The 21,068-nt window shown below is 33.9% G+C and overlaps 1 protein-coding gene across 9 annotated transcripts in view; it reads right to left on the minus strand.

Moving 5' to 3' along the window:
* LOC118188896 (serine/threonine-protein phosphatase 6 regulatory subunit 3-like) overlaps positions 1–21,068 on the minus strand; it is a 172,014-nt gene that overhangs the window by 44,398 nt on the left and 106,548 nt on the right. For 8 of the 9 annotated variants that reach the window (XM_085810029.1, XM_085810028.1, XM_085810026.1 and 5 more), the window contains 4 exons: positions 18,763–18,848; positions 18,266–18,358; positions 15,230–15,327; positions 15,082–15,145 (listed from right to left, as the gene is read on the minus strand). In XM_085810029.1, coding sequence (XP_085666155.1) covers positions 15,082–15,145; positions 15,230–15,327; positions 18,266–18,358; positions 18,763–18,848 — 341 coding nt within the window. The remainder of the gene's footprint in view (positions 1–15,081; positions 15,146–15,229; positions 15,328–18,265; positions 18,359–18,762; positions 18,849–21,068) is intronic. The other variant, XM_085810027.1, reaches the window with a different exon arrangement.

Consider the following 21,068-nt stretch of genomic DNA (forward strand, 5'->3'; position numbering starts at 1 on the left):
TCGTTACTTTGCAATCTTCAAAGATGCCTACATCAAATTTTGATACTGTTTTTTCTTAAAGCACAAATCAGAAGTAAAAGATGTGCTTGAAAATTTCATAGCTCACGCTAAGAACTTAGGGCATACGGTTAAAGAAATACTCAGTGACAATGGTGGAGAATTTGACAACCAAGCTGTTCGCAAGATCTTGAACAAGCATGGAATCTCCCAGAGGCTCACAGCTCCATATACACCAGAACAAAATGGCAGTGCTGAACGAGAGAACAGAACAGTCCTAGAAATGGCCAGAACTCTCAAATACTCGAATGAGGAAGTGGACTTTTCAGCTTTTCTATGGGCAGAGTTCGTCAGTACTTCAATTTATATATTGAATAGGACAGGCAAGTCTTAATTCAAGCCTTATGAATTATGGATGGGAAAGAAACCCAGAATAAAACACATGCGCATCATTGGATCGACTTGCTATACTCATATCCCAGTTCAGAAGAGGAGAAAGATGGACAAAAGGGCAACTACAGGCTATCTCCTTGGGTATGATGGAGATGAAAGGTACCACATTTACATCAAAGAAACCAGTACAGTAATCTGTTCCCGAGATGTCATATTTGAAGAGAAACCTTCCATGACTGGAAACATTATAACATTGCACCCACAACAAGGTTCTGGAGTTGAAAATAAAGTAATAGACGAAGGCCCTCAACAGGAAAAGAAGGAGGTGGAGGATATACCAGAAAAGAAGACTCGACCCAGAAGACAAATTTCAGCGCCTAAGTGGACAAAGGATTATATCATGGAAAATTCAGAGATTTATGAAGAAAATCCTCCAGAAATAAATGGAATTACAAGTGGAATGCAGCGCAGCTGACAATCCGAGAAACAGAAATATGAAGGCTCAACACCCAAGAAAGCTTTCCAGAATGATCCTGAAACTTTAGAAGAGGCGTTAACTAGTCCAGATACAGAAAAATGGAAGTTAGCCATGGAAAAAGAGTTGGAAAATTTAAAACGAAATGAAACTTGGGACATAGTGCCTAGGCCAGAAGGAAGGAAAGTTGTGAAATGTAAGTGGGTCTTCAAGAGAAAACTTAACAAAGATGGACAAGTGGAAAGATATAAAGCTCGTTTAGTTGCTCGTGGCTACACCCAAGTCGAAGGAATTGACTACAAAGAGACGTTTTCTCCTGTAATAAAAACAAAATCAATTAAGCAATCAGTTGAGCAAGACTGGCAGGTTCATCAACTTGATATTACTGCAGCCTATTTAAATGGAAGACTGAGTGAGACAATTTTCATGGAACAACCACCCATGAGTCTGCATGAGAAAACACACAGAGAAGTTTGCTTGCTAAAGAGAAGCCTTTATGGACTTCATCAGTCTGGGAGAGAATGGAATATGTGCCTCGATAAATTTTTGAAATCAATGAGCCTAACAAGATCCAGAGCAGATCCTTGTGTTTACTTTAATAAAGAAAAGGAGTTAATTGTAGGTGTGTATGTGAATGATCTTGTAATGTCCAGCAAAGAATTCATCATTCAGGAATTTAAGGATAATATTGCAGCTACATTTAAAATCAAGGACTTGGGAGAAATACATCACCTTCTTTCAATTAGGATAAGCAGAAGGGAAGATAGCTGTGTGACTCTTGACCAAAGTGTCTATGCTAGTGAACTCTTGGAAACAACAAATATGCAAGATGCTAAAGGAGCATCAACACCATTAGATCCAGGTATGAAAAATACAACAGCCACTAAGGATAACATGTTGAATGCTGAAGGAGCATTAAAATATAGGCAGGCTGTTGGAGGGTTCTTGTACCTAGCAGGAGGAACAAGGCCAGATTTAGCTTTTGCTACTAGTTACATGAGCCAATTCAATAATTGCCCAAGCAAGGAACATTGGGCTGGTGTACAACATATCCTTCTTTACCTAAAACAGACCAAGGAATTAAAGCTGACTTTCCAAAAGACAGGAAAGAATTTGGAAGTGTTTTGTGATTCTGATTGGACTAGTGATAAGATTGACAGGCGATCATTTAGTGGCTATGTGGTGCTACTAGCAGGTGGAGCTGTCTCATGGAGCAGTAAGAAACAACAGACGACTGCATTGTCAACAGTTGAAGCTGAGTACCTCTCAATGTGCCACGCAGAAAAGGAAGTACTGTGGTTCCAAAATTTTTTTTAAGAAATTGTGGGAGAACATTTTTTAAACTTTCCACAAAGCATATTTGTTGATAATCAGGGTGCCATTTCTTTAGCCAAAAACCATGTCACTTCAGAGCGTAACAAACATATTGAACTCAGGCATTTTTTCTTGAGAGAAACGGTTGAAGAGAAGTTGTTAAACTTACGTATGTGCCTTCCAGTTCAAATGCAGCAGACATGTTCACAAAGAGTGTGCAAAAGAAAGCCTTGTTCAATCAAAGGTTCTGTGTAGGACTGAGGGAAATTTAATCAAGGGGGAGTGTTGCAAATAACTTTTATTTGTGATTATATTTCCCATTTGTATTTTACAACATGTGTGGCAACATGCTTTTTATATTTTTTCGCTTGGCAACGTTTTTTTAGTTGTTGTCACTGTTTTACTTTACCATGTAGAATTTACTGTACTTGTGCCATTTTGTGTTTCAATATATGTTAATTTAGATGAATCTCTGCTTATTTATTTGTTTATATTCCTAATGTTAGACTTAATCAAATATATATATCACCAATACTATTAACAGTTGGAAATATCTTAACAATATGGAAGCGTATAGCTTTTGTGATAAACAAAGAAGGACTCCCTGCATTCAAATGATGACAATTAAGAGTGCACAAATTTTATCATACTAGAAAAGAAAAATCTGTGTTGGTTTCTGTGCTGGCACAACTGAATGTGTGCTGGTTTCCTCCAAAGAATGTCAACACAAAGTGGAAGCATCACTAACTACACAACACCAATGTCATACAACCAAAAAACAAAGATGTTCATCAAAAAGAATTGTCAAAGAGCCTTAGCAACTACTGCACTACACTTCAGACATGAATTTCTATCATGTGGCTGTTGTGATGTACTCAGAGACCATGACGAACCTTGCTAAAATCATATATTACTAGGAATGGCACAAAATTCATAAGTGATCCACAGAAAAAGGTCCTATGAAACAACAAATCAATGTAGCTGGTAATACGAGAAGTAAGAAAAACGTTTAATAATTTGAAAAGTATAGATAGTAGCATGATGTAGTTTTTCATAGAAATATATGGAATTTTTTTTAAAATGAAAAATTTTATTGCCAGAACAGTTTCAATTTTTACCAAAAGCAGTGCTGTACTATCCCAGAGAAATAACATTTTATACGGGATAGTGTGAAAGGATCATCTTCAAGATGCATCCCTTTAAATTGATACACATATAGGACATGAAACCAATTGATTTAAACTGATGTCATGAATTTGTAAATAGTTATTGTGCAAACCCTTTTGTATCAGCAAAAGACAAAGGATCATTCATTATATGCCCCTTTTTCTTTGAGAGGGTACAGAGGTACATTTAAAATTGATCCTGTAGCAGACATCTGTGTAATTTGATCACATTTGTCCCTTGCTATTTGCCATTTTTAGAACATTAACTGAATAATCAACATTTAAACAAGAAAAAAATACCCTTCAAAATAGCATGAATATAAAAATACAAAGATCATATAAATAGGTATTTTACAGCATTTTAATTAGGAAAATACAAAAGCATGTTTAAGAAAAAGTTCATAAAGTTTCAGGAAACTACTTGACTGATGCAGCAGCCCTAATCTTAGTATTCAGAAGGCACCCTTCATTGGAAGAGAACACGGCAATGGAAATTTTAAATTAAGCACTCCCGCCCCAAAAAAACATATTTGGTTGTGGAATTTTTTTTTTTTTTTCCAAGGAAAGAGAAAACTTTTTTTCCCTCTTTAAGAGCTTATGTTTGATCGCCCTCCTAAATTAATTGAGTTATTCAAAATATATGTCAAACCAAGACTGCTTTTTTGCTTAATTTTAAATGAGGATCTGAAACCGAAGTCAAGCTCTTTTCAGAGTTCGTACACATTTCTGCACATGGAAATTAAGCACTTTTAAGGACTTTTAAGGACCATTAATGAAAAAATTAAGGACCTATGAGTAAATAGCAAATTTATAAATTCAATTAAAAATATTATCTATGCCTGAACTTCACTTTTGTCATACCATCCAAAAAATAAAATATATCCGTAAGTAGGCTACATTATTATTAAACATAACTTAGTTAACATTAATTACTAATAAGTTTGAGAATAAAATACACTTTATGAAATTTATCAAATATCATTACATATTTTACACTTATAATAGTTCGGCATATTTGAAGGAAGATAAGTGACATTTTATTTACGTTTTACTAATAGTTTCATACTGATTTTTTAATGTCTCATTTTAACACATACTTGCTCAATCTGGAGGTTTAGTAAATAAGAGGTAGATTTTATGTCAAGCGGGATAGGTTAAAATGAGAAGTAAAATCATAATCAGAATGATTTATAACAAAAGACTGGCTGCTGAGACCACTGCTCCTTGCCTACAGAGAGACCTGCTGATCAGAACAAAACTGAAAGACTTGATGTGGGCACAGTTGGCATGTTTTGAAAGTTAGTTGGGCTCTGTCTGATGCAGTTAGTGTCGTAGCTTCCTGTAGAGTTCCAGGGGTTGTAACCCACTTAATATACTTTAAGGTTTCAATAAGCCACTAAAGCACCAAAGGTGATACTAAGTTGCTTTGTATTATTTCAGGTCTCGCTAGATATGCAGAATAAGTTTTATATGAATTTTTACATTTTTGTGTTTTATCTTTTACTATGATAAGGTTTAATGAAAGGCAATAACTTGCTTTAATATATGATAGATATTTTTAAGGGTAAGCAGTTAGTTATAAATAATTAAATTAGGTGGTTAGATAACCTTAATCATTATGGATTTACATGACCACTATTAAATTTTACTTATTTAAGAATATTTCTTAAAAAGCCCTATTAAAATCACAATCCAATAAAATTTCACAGTTTAAAATACATGCAATTTATGCCATTGATATTAGGATAATTATGCATTAAAAGCTACAAAAGATTTATGTTTTATAGCAACAACCCTCAACAAAACATTTATGCAAAACGTAAACAAAATGTATTTTTTAACAAAACGTATTTTTTAATTTGAAGCCTGCCCAGACATTTTGGCTAATTTACATAGATTTCCTTCTCTTTAAGCATCTTTTCTAAGAATTAGAAATTTCTCTCAATATGCAAACTATTGTTCTCACTAGTTTCTGCATGCTTTATCTCCTAACTTGCCAACCTCTCCACAATGTACCTATGAGGGTTTATTTGATTTGGTAAAAGTTAAATAGTCCAAAACCCCCCGATAGACGTGAAGTAAATTATTGCTATGTCTAAAAGTAACTACAAAGGTTTAAATAAGCCTCTTATTTAAAAAGAACTTAAAGGCATGGTCTTATGCTAACAAAATCAATTGCAACTTGTGGTGACGTTATTAAACAAGAACGATCAAATTCAAACAAAAAATGTGGACCAGTGGTCAAAGACTATACAATTTAATTTTAATTTAAGCTGGCTCAGTAACTCTATTGTCATAACAAATTCAAATGTCAGCAGTAATAATGCAGAAAAAAAATTACAAATTATCAGAGCTGGCAGGAACTAATGCAGTGAGCAAACGGAGATTAAAAACACATTTTCTGCCTCATGCACCAAAAACCTCAGTTTAAAAACTAAAAACTGTCTAAGTGATTTGCATTCTGGGGAGGAAATAGAAATGGGAAATTATAGTAAAGGCTGAAATTATAAACAAGTGAGTAATTAACATAATAATATCTGTATATATATTTGAAGAATAATTTTCTTTCTCTGTATGTATTTGGTTTTTTTATTCAACACGCTTCCTTTTCATTTTAGAATTTTTAAATTTCTGTTATTCCAAAAAAACTAGATGCATTTAGAATGTATAGAAAAAGGTGCTAATTTTATTTTTTTAGTAATACGAACATTCAGAAGAAATATGAAATATATATGGTAAAGGCCGGTTACAGAGCTGGTGTGGCAGAATTTTAGAATTTAGTGACACACCGAGCAAAAAATCTAAACATGGCAAAACTTTTAGAATTTAGAGCAGGCACTGGAAGCAGAATTTTGAAAGGCACTAGTCAGAAAAATTTTGGATCTACAGAGATAAGTTTAATGTTCCACATGACTGCACCAGGTGAGGCAATGCCTAGCGTCAAACCTGTGTATGATGCATTAAGACATATTAGATTAATCTTTTAAAACTGCCAGCTTCAAATTTCTTTATTAATAAAAAAATTCCTTTCTATAATGCCTCTCCATGTGATACTATTAGAAGCATTTTCAATATTTTTCATGCTTGTATCTAGTGAACAGTAGAGAAAATAAAGGGAAGACGAACACGTTAAGAAAAAGATTCTAGTATCAGAAATAAAACATTCAAATATTATGTTTTCATTGTTCTTCTAGATGTTCTCCAAAAAGTAAGAACTTCATTGCAAACCTTCTGTGAAATACACCCATTACATGTTAATACCTTTGTGATATCTTTCATTTTGTCACATTTTTCTAGAATCTTCTAGAATCATGGGTCTATAAATCTTGCTTTCAAACCCTTCTAAACTTTCCAACTTGCATCCTTCTTCAAGTTGTAATATCTAATGTCTCGAAGCAAAATTACCCCTACTAATTTTGTAACAGCAAACAGCCAGAAATATTTAAAAAAAAAAAAAAAAACACAGGATAAATGTGCAAAATTAATTTTATAGAGAAAACTGATGCATAAGAATTCTGAATATTCTGAGACAATAACATGAGAAAACTCTTATCATGGGAAAATTAAAAAGAAGATAACTTTAATTAATTACATAGCTATTTTGATTTTGCTAAGAAATGTTTCGTAAATTGTGCTTTATAGCATTATAACTTGTTTATTTTTCAGATTCAAAATATAATAAGTGATTAGATATAATAAGTGATATAATATAAGTGATAAGTTTTCAGATATAATAAGTGTTCAAAATAGAACTTTATAATATGACAACAAAAAATAAAAATTAATTTTAATGTTAATTTTTAAATATAATTTCAATATATTACCATTATTTTAATTAAATTTATTAATGTTACAATGTTTGAAAAAAAATCATAGAAAAATTCCCAGGTCTTGGAATTAAAAATTTACTATAGAAATTGATCTTAAAAATTGCCAAAATGTTGATAAATTGCCAAATTTAGAGCCGTTCAATAAAAGAATTCACATCTCCAAAAGAGAAAAGTTGTTTAAGATCTCTTCATTAGAAAAAGTGAAATAATTTCTAAATGCTTATGTTTCACTTCTTGCTCAAAAACTAGAGTATCCCACATTTACATTAGAAATAGGAACAAATTATAACCCATTCAAAAGATAACCATATTTATCAATGAATCGCCAAAAATATACCTCCAAAATGCTAATTCACACTAAAAAAAATAGCAGTCGTAAAAACGGACAGAAATTTCACATGATTAAAATTAAGGACCTTCTGCCGATTTTGGCCGAAATTAAAAACTTTTAAGGACCAAAAATTGATTCCAAAAAACTTAAGGACTTTTAAGGACCGTACGAACCCTGTCTTTTGCAAAATTTTCCAGTCATATGACAATCTGTATAAGCTATTTTGACTTTACTTGGCTACTTTATCTTTAATTTGGCAACTTTAATTTAAAAAAAATATTTCTGGAATAGTTTGATCATGTCGAGGCCCAGTGGCGCAGTAGCTATCACATTGCACAGCAGCACCACAAGTCCGGGATTCGATTCCCGGGCTGGGCAAGGTCACCTCAGCCTTTCATTCCTTGATTTCCATCACTTGGGTTGATAAAATTAGTATCAAGTTCACTCGGGGACTAAACATTGGGGAGGCCTGCGACAAGCTGACCACTTGTTCAGGACATATGCTCATGCTTCCCGGGGCGTACGGTCAAGAAAGTAGATTTTAGACACTGCAGGCTTGGCCCACTAGGGCTGTTACGCCACTGAGTTTAGTTTAGTTCGATCATATCAACCGAATAGTTGATCACAATAAGCGATGTATTTTCCATGTTTTCTTCATATGCATATGAGTGGGACTTTAGCAAACTGATAATAATACCCAAATGATGGCATTAACTGTGGTCATATTAAGCAGCATCTCCTGTACCACAGTGGCACAATGGGCAGCTCTTTTAATAGACCACATCATTCCCTCCTTGTGAAAGAGAAGTACTCAATAGAGCAGTCAACAAACTTCTTTGGAAGTGGGCCCAAATTCAAAAGAAAAAAAATAACAAGCCAATATTTATTCTAAAACTTGTAAAAAAAGTACACAAATATTACAATACAAATAGTAATGGATGAATGACCCAGCAACTGCATTTTAAAAAAAAATCCTTAAATTCAGGTTCAAACTGTGATGTACTAATTCTGAAAATGCTAAATGCACATCTGTTCGTCTATTTTTCATATAATTCTTAATTCTAAAGTCTCATGGCAGAAAGTAATTCTTCATACATATAAGATGAAGCAAACATAGCACTAATTTTCTAGGCATAAGAAATTAAACTTGGGAAACTTGATTTCAATACACTCAAAAGTCGTTAATTCGGACACCCATAATTCGGAATGATCTATAATCCGGACCTCAAAACTAAAAACTTTCTGCGCATGTGCCGCATTGGCACATAGGCATTTACGCGTGCGCGTTTTATGTATAATGGACGTATAAGCTAAAATTATCTAATTATCTATTTCAGTTAATGTTGATGATTGCGCTGTTCCTTAATTTTCGAATTGGATCCGGCTTATTATTTTTTGCAGACTGTAAGAGCAATTTTATAAAAGTGAGCTTAAACTTTCGATTATATCAAATAGAATTTCCGATATATATTTGTTAATATGTACAGGATCTAAAGCGAAAGTATGTTTTGAAATCCGAAATCTGTTTATCAATTTCACGCTGCTCGGCGGGGGGAACGGCGCAGCGGGTGCGTAATGAATTGGAAGTTGATCTGTCAGCACTATCCTTATCTTCAGCGCAGATGTTTTTATTTTATTTGGCTTATAATTCCTTACCAAATTAGTATTTCATCTCGATGTGCTCCATCTTTGATATTATTTAAAACAAGTTCCTCGCCATTATAATTCGCTTCCGATAGCAAAGAAAGTGACAGAGGTTAGTGAAAACGAAAAAATTTCGATTGACAAATTAGTCGGTGTTCTCGACACAGCAATTATACGACTTGAACAGCGAAACTTTGTAACTGAACAAGAAATTATGTCTGTTTAATAGAATTAAAGAGAAAGTATTATCACATGAAACGAAGCAAAACTTAAACAACTTACATTGAAAGAAATGTTTAATAAAGTAAACAAATAAATATTAAGCTTTTTCTTTTTGCAAATTTTGATACTCTTTAGATCATAATTGTTCTTTATTTCATAAATTACGGTTTCATATTTTTAATTTTAGAATTTCTGCATGCCATCTTACAAGATTTAAACTAACGATCTATAATCCGGAAAAATCGATAATCCGGAATCGCCGAAGTCCCGACGGGTCCGGATTAACGACTTTTGACTGTAATTATTTCAAAACCCAAATTTCGAAACACTAAGAAACAACTTCAGATGATTATTTAATTGCAACTCAATTAATTCAAGCTGCAAATCTGGCCTTACTGCTTCAGAATTTCCATAGAAAGGCATGGTGAAAATACCCAATTCTGTTTGAATGGTCTTGAAATCTGCATTCAAACTCAAAATGCACTTTTCTTAGTTTATCTTCATAACCCTTAAGCTTGTCTTCATTTACTGAAAGTATTAAATTTCACATATTTCTTATCTAACTGCCTAGCAAACAGATCTAGTTTAAAACCATTGAGATAGACCCACATATCATCAATACACAGATATTTTCCTTGCATCATGACATTTAAGTTTTTCATATGGCAAATAAGATCCATGCAAAACGAAAAGTTCGAAAATCATGCTGTATCTTCCAAAATTTTGAATTCTGCAGAATACACTTCTCATGGACGAATAATACATCATCTTTCAGCTGCCAAACTGGCTCGAAAACACGTCATGCATTAAGCCACCTTACTTTTGAGTAATACTACACATTAGAATATTCAGACTGAATGGGTGGAAGAACACCTCAAAACTGCCTGTAAGTTCACAAGAAAAAATAGTATATTACACATATTAGTTGTAATATTACACATGTTTGCTATAGGTACTTTCAAAGTCGAAAGACCTTACAGGAGTTCATGAAAAATATCACATCCTGATTTAGTTCCCTTTAATGACTGCATGTGTACTACCGTATTTGACGGCATATAAGACGCACCCTTATTTAGAAGGCCACACACAAGGAAAAAAAGTGTCAATAGTATGCACGACAGCATGTTACCACAATAACTTAAAAGTGGTTTCTTTTAGTTCTCACGTTTTGCAAAAGCTAAATAAACAATCATTGAATGCAATTACCAAATATATTATTATTAAGGAAAATTAACAAACGGCAAGCTATTTTGAACATGATAGGTAAATTTCAAGAATGAATGAATGGCAAGCAATCAAAATAATACAAAATAAAGCAGAAACAACAAAAAACACAGATTCAAGGAAAACGTTACCTATCATGAAATTAGAGTTTAATCACTTTCAAAACCATAAAAATCCTTTTCACTATCATCATCATCGAAAACGAGAATATCGTCATCACTACTGTTTCCGTCATTGTTAGTATCACCTTCTTCGAATAATGTGTCGTCTTCTGTTCCGTCAAGAGCACTACTGATCCCGCACTTCTTAAAGGATTTAACAATTACTTCAGCCTTTACGTCCTCCCAAGATCTTTTTACTCACTCGCACATTTGTGAAATAGAGAGCCACTTCATTCTACCTGAGGGTGTGATGTGGCTCTCCTATCCACTTGTTCCATCGTTCTCGCACTTTTTCCTTAAATGGCTTATTCACCGATACATTTAAAAGTCAGTCCACCTGGAACGACAGCTAGCTCGCTTTATTCTTTATGGTTTCAGTTCTATGGGTGCTAAACAGATACAAAACCAGGTCTAAGGGTTTTAAGAGTCCACCATGTCGCCTCGCTCATAAGTTCTGTAATCACAGTTTCATTCCAGCTTAGTCCATCGAGCCTTTCGGATAAACATGAACTATTGCACCGGTTGGAAGTTTTTCCTTCAGGTGAGCTTTCTTTTGAATATGAAAAACGACGGTAGTTTTGTGCCATCAGCACAACATGTTAGAACTACCATATATCGGGTTTTTTCATGACCTGTGATTTTTATGGTTATTGATTTAGACACTTTAATATTCACAGTCTTGTTGGATGGTACATCAAATGTGAATGGAATTTCATCCATACTTCCTATTTGACCGAGCTCAAAAGAAGTTTTCTTGCGTGCATTTATAACAAACCTATGAAATGCTAGTATTTTTTCTTCATAATCTGCTGGCGTTTTCTGTGCAATAGTTGTTTTTGTGCGCATTGATAAGCCTTGCCTTTTCATGAACCTGTAGCACCAGCCCTCAGACCCTGAAAAGTTCTGATTCCCATATTTTTCTGCAAATCCTTTGGCCTCAATGATTATCATTTTGGTTGAAACACATATCCAGGATATAAGGATATACACTGATTACCAATAAGTATTTGGACACCTATGCAAATGACGATATCTGCAGTCCTAAGGTACATCACGGACTCCGCCGGTATATATCGTGTAGGAAACAGCATGGGCTTTAGTCGCATGCAAGATGCCTCACAGTTCTGAACTCTCTGATTTCGAGAAAGGTATAATTATTAGGTATCACAAATGTGACCGATCCTTAAAGGACATATCTAGTGATCTGAAGTACCCAAAATCGACAGTGGCCCATGTGATTAAGAAGTGGAAGGTGAGCGGTGATTGTCGGAATGTGCCCTGAGTCGGCAGACCAACGAAACTGAGAGATAGAGACCGATGAGTGCTGTCTAGAGAAATTTGGAAGAACCACACCCAACCAATGGCCGTCATCCACGAGGAGTTTCAACAAGTATCCGGGAGTACTGGTTCAATGAATACCATCCGTAAAGAAGCACATCTGCTTTTCATGGTCGTGCTGCTGCCCATAAGCCTTTGATCACAAAGTCCAACCGCGCTGCTCGGTTAATGTGGTGCAAAGCACATCGAAATTGGACCGTAGATTAGTGGAAACGGGTTCTTTGGAGTGACGAATCAAGGTTCACCCTTTACCGTTCGGATGGCAGGGTCTGGGTCTGGCGTCTACCCGGAGAACGTCTCCTGCCAGAATGCATTGTGTCAAGTTCGCGGAGGTGGAATTATGGTTCGGGGGTGTTTCTCCTGGTATGGGTTGGGACCCTTGCTCCCCATTCATGGTAAGCTCAACTCCAATGCCTAATGCACTATTTTGGATGACAATGTGCTTCCTACGTTGTACCAGTTTTACGGGTTGCACCCCTGTTACTTTCAGGACGACAATGCCAGTTGTCATGTTTCGACGTTAACCAAGGCTTGGTATGGTGCCAATGGAGTTCATCGAATGGACTGGCCTGCCCAGAGTCCAGACCTGAACCCTATTGAGAACCTCTGGGACAAGTTGCATCGCCAAATTCAGGGGTGCACTACCCGTGCAAAATCGGTGAAGGAACTTCTATGTCTTCTCCAAGCCGTGGACGAAAATACCACTAGCTGTCATACAAAGACTTGTGGAAAGTATGCCCCGGAGGGTCCACTCTGTAATTACCTCTCGTGGAGGCTCTACCAACTATTGATTTTGAATAAAGTTAGTTTTTCTTTTATATCACAGGTGTCCAAATACTTATTGGTAGTCAGTGTACCGTATGCTTCAACATAAGTTGCACATGTAGCTGCTTCCTGCATACTGTTTACTTTCTTTCATTTTCGGACACTGCTTCATAATTAGAATTGTTATTGCTTTCATGTGAAGTGACTGGAAATGTTCTAGTCTTTGGAGACTGCTATAGCTTCACTTGCAAATGAGATTCGCTGGTTTATGTTTCACAAGTGTAAAAAAAATATTTCCAGGTCCATTCATCTTTAAAAACATGATACTCTGAATGAACTCTTTACATTTTCAGTAGATATTTTGGGATTGAAATATATTACAAATATCCACAATAACCTCAAAAACGCATTGGAACACTATATTTTTTTTTTAAATTTCATTATTCATAATGACACTATCTGTCTGCCAATTTTTCATTCAATGACAGATGCAATCAGTAATATTAGGACTCATGCCTATAGATAAGTATATCTGTAGGCATGAGTTCTAAATCCAGACAGTAGTATCCAAGACATGAAGACATGCAGATGGTGAGGCCTAAAGGATCTACTGAAAGTCTTGATTTCAACTATAATTATTATCTTGGTAAATTGCCTATGAGATATACCTTAAAAACTACTATTCAACTGTTCACCATGCTGCAGAAAACTGGAAACAGATTCCTACAGCAATTCACCACAACAGCTTATAGCTTCAGAAATTCCCTTCCAACTCTACATTAATAGCTAATGGCCAATGGAAATCAAGAATCATCAGAACACAAATTAAGTTTTTGCTGAGCTAAATTCATTTGCTATGAATATTACTTATTTCTCTATATGTAAAGTTTTCACACACCTGCAATATGATTTGCATTTATAAATTCAGATTTTGCTTAATCTTTCTGAGAAATAAGTTAAAAACAGCTTAACTGCCCACTGGTCTTTTAAAAACAAAGACCAATTACTGTGACCAATGAAACACTAATGTAAGAAATCTTAACAGTTTTTGAAATAAATATTTTTCAAAATTACATTATCTAAACTTTTAAAATACTAAAAGCAAGCCTCAGCCCCCCCCAAAAAGTTGGTCGTTGAATATCCTTATTCATACAAATTGAATTTAGAAAAGTCAGGACACAATTTTATTGTTAATAAAAAAGCACTATTAACTAATACGTAACAAATTTTGACACTTTTTCTTTCCTTCCAGGATAATAATTGCCAAAAATTGTAGTCAAAGCATATCTCCACTCTGTCTTTTAGATTCTAACATTTAGTTTTTAAATTTTCTTGATGTGAGAAATGTGTGGGTCTATAGCCTGCATTTGTACCTAGTTTATCCCAAGGTTAGATTCTGTATTTAACCTAATCAGTATAAGAACAAGTTATTGCACTGATTTTTCACCATTTCCTTTATTCACTAGTTCACAAGTGTAAGTAGACATTACTGTCATCTGCATTTCGTACATTGTCCACATGGAAAAATCTTTCTGTTAACATACTCCTTCCTTAGTTGTACCCAATAAATAATTCACCTAGTGACAGTACAAGTAAAATACATATTACTACCAATAAATTAGCAAGCTAAAGCCTCAAAAATATTGCAATAGTTCAAAAAACTAAGTTTTATAAATTAACACCAATGTATAACTGTACATAGTAAAAAAAAAAAAAAAATCTGAACATGAAATAAATGCAAAAAGTAAAAAAAAAAATAGTTGGACTGCAAACAAAAAGAAAAAAAAAAGGGGGGTAATACTGTTGCAAAACTTTATTCAGCACTGATGAATAAATATTAAATACTCATAAAAACATGCAGATACAATTATATCCTGAGTGAACCTACTTGAAGTAATTCTTTGACAAGGTGTCTGGAAAGATCAAGGTCATACACGGTCACCACGTGAATTCAAATTTTACAAATGTTTAGTTAACCAGAAGTAATTATATATCAGAATAAGAAGGACCTAAAGTGATGAAATAGATTAAGTCACGTAAAAGCAGTTGTAACGTGTATTTTGATTTCTGGTCGAATGAGCTGTTTTTTCTGCCTGTTATGAGCCAGTTTTTCTCTTCCTTCCATGATTAATAGACCTTCTTGGGCATACGTTAACAGTACATTTTGCCATAACCAATCAAACTTATTAAAAAATATAAGGCAAATAGAAAAAGTGCTTACCATACTATTTCCTTCATTAAGTGGAAAGTTCTGAGACAGAGGATTTAGAGTGTTCCTGGCATAGCTTAAAAAAATATTAAAATATATAAAGGTTTGAATACATGCTTATTTTGTATCCTTTAACATATAAAACACAGGTTTTACTTACATTAGACTTTCATCAGCATCACCAAATTCATCATCATTGAAACCAAACTGATCAACAAAGTTACTAGTCATCTCATGCATCTGATAATCTGAGAAAGCCTAAAATATATGCAATAAATAAAAAGTCATTCTCTTTAACATTTACTATTACACCAAATGAAAGGAAATTGAGTTATACATATTTTTAATTTAATGCTATGCACCCCACAATGCATTTAATGAAAATTTTCGATTTAAGACACACAAATTTCACAAAAGTGGTAATTGTGTTTTAGCTCAACCACTTTGATAATTCCTTAGAAGGAAAAAAAAAAAAAAAAAGGGAATGACAACTAAATGTTTTTATTACACATATACAATTAAGATACAGAATAAGTAAGATAAAATTGTAACTTTAATTTGCAACAGACCTTTAAGGCTGTTTTTTAATTCCCCTTTCAATCCTAAAAAAAGAGTAACATTGTTATAACAATTTTTTCTGAACTATGTCATTTCAAAATGAATCCTTGTCATACTATTCTTATGTAAATGCTTGATGCATACATTTACATAATGCAAAATAACTTTTTGACAATAATAATGCTAAATTTCGCAAAGCAAAACCTTAATTTAGCAACAGAAATAAGAACTATTCTTCACTAATACCCATACTATTATCTACACAGTTCTCAGTTTTTCTGTGCTGTTAAAATATAGTTCACCTACCTCTTCTCTTTCTAACTTGGAATATACTGTTACAAATTTGTAAAAAGTACAGTTGTAACTGTTCAAAAACAGACATGTATTTTCCACAGAGTGGGCTGGGTATTTTTATTTAAGAATGCTTTGTCAAAAAAAAGGAAGTATTAAGTGGGTATGACGGCAGCTATTACACATGCACCTGCTCCCTCATGATGCTTTATATCAGTCCAATAAAAATACATTTGTGCTAATAAAAAAAATAAGCAACAAAGGCTAAAAGAAAAGGCACGTATGTAAAAAGGAGAATTAATTACACAGGAGGTAGGAGTTGTATTGCTGAATGCAAACAGGCAATGACAATTAGCAATAAAACGCAATCTCACAGTCACACCACAATACCCTATTATAAAAGGGGCAAACCGGACCTATGAAAGTTTGCAAGCAGCGATAGTTCCATATAATCTCAGACAGCCAAAGTGGAAAGCATAAGCAGAAGACATCATTTGCACAATGAAATGCATTGGAGGGCCATCAGGATATTGCAAGCTTGTGCAAGACAATCTGCTGTTCAAGAGAGCTGAATGTGCATCATAGTAGGCTATGGAATAGCTGCCAAAGGGATCAAAATGCCTGTAAAAGAAATGATTCTGGAAGCTGAAGAATTACAACGGCAGATGATCACTTCCTGGAGACAAGATGCTGTAGATAACTACTATCATGACAGCTGGCATCAAATCCCTCTGCTACTCCAAGACAGGCCATATTCTGGCAAACTGTGTCACATCAACTGCATGAAGGTGGACTGTATGCTTGACGACCTGCGATTTTTGCCCATTACATGTCAGAGCACGGTTGAATTATGCTGGTGAATGCTACAGTTGGACACCGTAGTAGAGGGGCCACGTACTCTTTATGAATCAGTATTGATTTAACATGCAGAATGATTCCAGAAGAGCACTAAATACAGTGAGAGCCAGGGACATGCTATTGGGAGCCAAACATAGTCAAAAGAGATCATTACAGAGGAGGAGGCTTACATATATGGGCTGTGATCACAACAAATGGCTGCACTGATCACTGACCACATGTTCCTGTGGGAATTTAACTGCTGTTTCTTCTGTTACAGATGCAATATTTAAAAACAGAGTTTAAGACACAAGACAGCATATTTTAAAATTACATTTAAAAGAAAAAATATCATGATTTATCTCTAAAAACAGCTGGAAACTAGAATTAATGCATATGAAAATGGCAATACAGCTTAACACTGTTATACTTATGGTTGTCAGAGTTTGGCTTCTAAAAATGTCGAGCTTTCTTGTTAGGTGGTTGTGCTAATCCATAAGTACACAAAACATTTTTAAATAACTAGTAAATTAAATTTTTAAAATTAAGATTGTGCTGACACACTTTTTAGAAGAATAATTCAAACATATCACACAAGGATATCATTCTTATAAAGCAATGGAAGCTAAAATACAAATGATTACAGAAATACAGAAGCTGTAACAAAAAGTTTCATGACATTGTTAATAGAACATTTCACAGCTGTCAAAAAATGCTGAATATCACATATTTAAACCAAATACACTTGGAGCTCAGTTCTGGGGAGGATACAAATTTTTTACGTTCCATATATTAACTGTAACTCACCTTATGAGACAGGAAGCATATGCAAAAAGCCTACGTTATCAAACGATCTACAAGAAAACTGCATTTACTCTCCATATGGGTTGCAAAGCCTGGCTAATATCAAATAACTTAACCCAGGAACATAGCAACAGCTGTACAGAAAATGATGAATGCACTCAAATGGAGAAGAAAGAAACAACTCATTGCATGATCAAAAATTGGATGTGCCATCTTAGCAAAACTTGCTGATAAGATTTCAGGTATGGATATGTAAAGGAAAGTATTTGATGAGAGATTTAGATAGGAAAGTATTTGATGCAGTATTTGATGATAGAAATACTCTTGTAATTTTCCTGTGAATTTCTACACTCTATCTGCTAGCAGAGTGAACATGGCATAATGAAATTCACAAATTAACAACCAGCGTTTCCACCATCAGATATCACATTACAGCGTACTGTTCCATCTTTCAACGAATCCATTTTTCAGTTCACATATAAAAGTATTACTTGTATAGTGCATGCAGTGAGTTAGCTCCTTTATTCAATTCCATGATGTGACAACTGCCCCCCCCCTAGCATCACATGTACACATTCATGATTTGTTTAGAAGTTGAGACTACTTTTCTTACAATCACTATTACTGCCTATCCCACAGGATTTCTACAACAGACTTCTGCTTCATTTTATTGACTGCCCTTAAATTTACTCGTCTAATAACTTACAAGATGAACAGATGACTCTTTTCCAAATGGAATGTCCCTGAAATCAACAGAATCTTCATCTGTGGAGGATGGTGGTACAGGTGGCCCACTGACCTAAATATTTTTAAGAACTATTAACGAGGGAATTCATTCCAAAAACTAATTTATCTCTAGTTTGATGCCATATTCACATTAACAAAATTTATTAAAGCAAAGAAAAATATCAGTGGCTAATAAATGTGAATACACTATTATACTAAGTATTAAAATATCTGTAAGCCAAAAAAAATGATAATAATAAAATAAATAAATAAATAAACATAAATAATAGAAGGTGTTTCACAAAGAAGGAACAAATTGCATTCAGTTGTAAGATTGCCATGTCTTACAACTATGATAAAAATTATACAGCAAGCAATAATAATTTTGTGGGCATAAAAACTGCTCCTTATTTATAAAACACCATGAAGAATAAGACTGATGCATACTAAATCAAGAATTAAACAGAGAATGCATACCACATAAGTTGTATTTCTTTTATTTATCTCAGCTAATTTATCATTTACAAATTCCTCCCATTTCTTAGAGTGCTCTTCTGATATATCTGTAAAAATTTGATCCATTTAATTATATCATACATACTACATACATTGCATACTTTTTAGTGGAAAGGGGAGAACATTAGACTAAAAAAAAAATATTTAAAATAAGATTGCCAAAAAAAAAAAAAAAAAAAAAAAACTACTACTTTTGGCTTTTGTAGCAGTTATACAAAGGAGCAAAATTTTCAAAATGCAGCAGCTTCAACCAATTAAATCCTACAACACAGGTGTTAAAAGCCGAAAAGATAAAAGTGAAACAGTTCCAGTATGATCATTTACTTAAAAATCACAAACTGGCATTTTAAGACTTAAATTCTTTTAGTTTACTTTCAAACAGTAGTGACCATTTAAACTGCAGCAACTACAAGCCTAATATAAACTTTAAAATTTTGTTGCACTTATTCGTAGGCATACATAGGTTACATACTACAGTTTCCAAAATTGTTAAATTTACGTTTATTAAAATTAAGAATGGGTCCAAACTAGAATGTTGAATGTGTTCCTTCACTTTAAAATAATCCAATGATAAGTTTTGTTACTAAGTTAATTATCAATATAATTTTAAATCAAAGGTAAGTATAGTAATTAGGTTGCCGTAAACTGGCCAGTTAACTGGTCTTTAAAAGGGTATACGAATAAATATGCAACTTATATTACATTCACAAGACAGGGTAATAGACAACTACATGCATCTGTGCTTTCTTGAGCAAAAAGACACAGCAACCTGACAGCTAATCACCATACCAACTACAGCACAACAATTACATTAGAAAATTTTCTCCCTTTGCGATGCCATTATAAATGAAATGAATAAAATTAGCTTTAATTAACATTCTTTTAAAAGGAACAGAATTTTCATGATGCGGGTGAAAACAAATTGAATATTACAACAAAAAAAGCTATACTGATATCAACTGGGACATGGCTTTCTTAAAAATGATGAATACAGCTTGTACTTATTTCAAGTATATAATTATGCTCAATTAAAACCGGATAAATAATAACAATTTTAATAAAAAATTGTCAAGGCAGAGTTTTACGCATTTACATTTCCTCATGTATTAAACTTAGTTTTAACAAATATTTATTTATCTTTATTTTATATACACTCCAGTAATACTACCTGGCCATTTTTTCTTAAAACCCTTAGGGCTGTTTCTGAAAAAAAATGTTAACTATCAACATTTTCTATGAATTTTCCAGCCAATATATTTCAGTTTTGTTCTTTTCTCCCTGAATTCTATCACCCTTTTTCATCTTCAGGTGGCTTTTTGTGCAATAACTCATTTTAAACTGTTTTCTCATAACTCTAACATGCCTTTTTTTTCATTTGTCCCAGCAATTTGAGAATATTAGAAATTTTTAACAGCCATCTTACCTTCTGATGGATTGTTTATATAGCATAGACCAGCGTCTCTCAACCTTTTACGGCCATCACCTCCAGTCTATTATGGTGGGAAGGTGCTATTTATCAGAGGAAGAATACCCTTGTATTGTTAATGAACTATTTACTAACACAGATGAGGGTGATGATTCATTTTCTAAAGAGTTAGAAAGTGATACTTCTCTGTGCTTCGAGATTTACCACAGTCTTCATTTTAAATTTTGTCCTCTATAACATCTGTATTGTATACTATATCAAAATTTCGTACTTGTAGAAATTTTTTCAATAAATTTTCCCACTAAATGAGATGTAAAAGCTGAAAGTCTCCCAGACGGTACATCAGCTCATTTGGTGGTGTGGAGTGACTGGCTGGCCACTGAATACTGGCATTTCATTCCAAATTGGGTTTTTGGCGAACAGGCTGGTTATTTAGGCTTTTCAGTTTTTCCTCAAGTGTTACGTGAATATGTAATAGGGGGATCGGAAAGTAATGTCGTTTCTGCACATGTCGACAACAACATGGTAAGGGCAGAAGTGGAAGCACATCCATGTCAACCTCTTAACCAACCTTGGTCGACAACCCAAGAACATTTAAAGCAGAATGGGAAAATAAGCAAAGCAGGTGTTTCAGTCCCCCATAATCTGTCCGAAAAGAACAAAACCAACCTATTAATCACATGCAACGTATTGCTTTAACGGCACAATACAGAACCGTTTTTTGATTGTTTGATTAGTGAAGACAAAAAAATAAGTCCTATATGATAATCCAAAACTCAAAAGGCAGTTTTAATACGGGTTACAAAGGGTTTCCATCCCGAAAAAGCGCTTCTGGGTGTTT

This window comes from Stegodyphus dumicola, chromosome X2, assembly GCF_044657685.1.
Source record: "Stegodyphus dumicola isolate Sdum_Otavi_A_Nest chromosome X2, ASM4465768v1".
Taxonomy (NCBI): Eukaryota; Metazoa; Arthropoda; class Arachnida; order Araneae; family Eresidae; genus Stegodyphus; species Stegodyphus dumicola.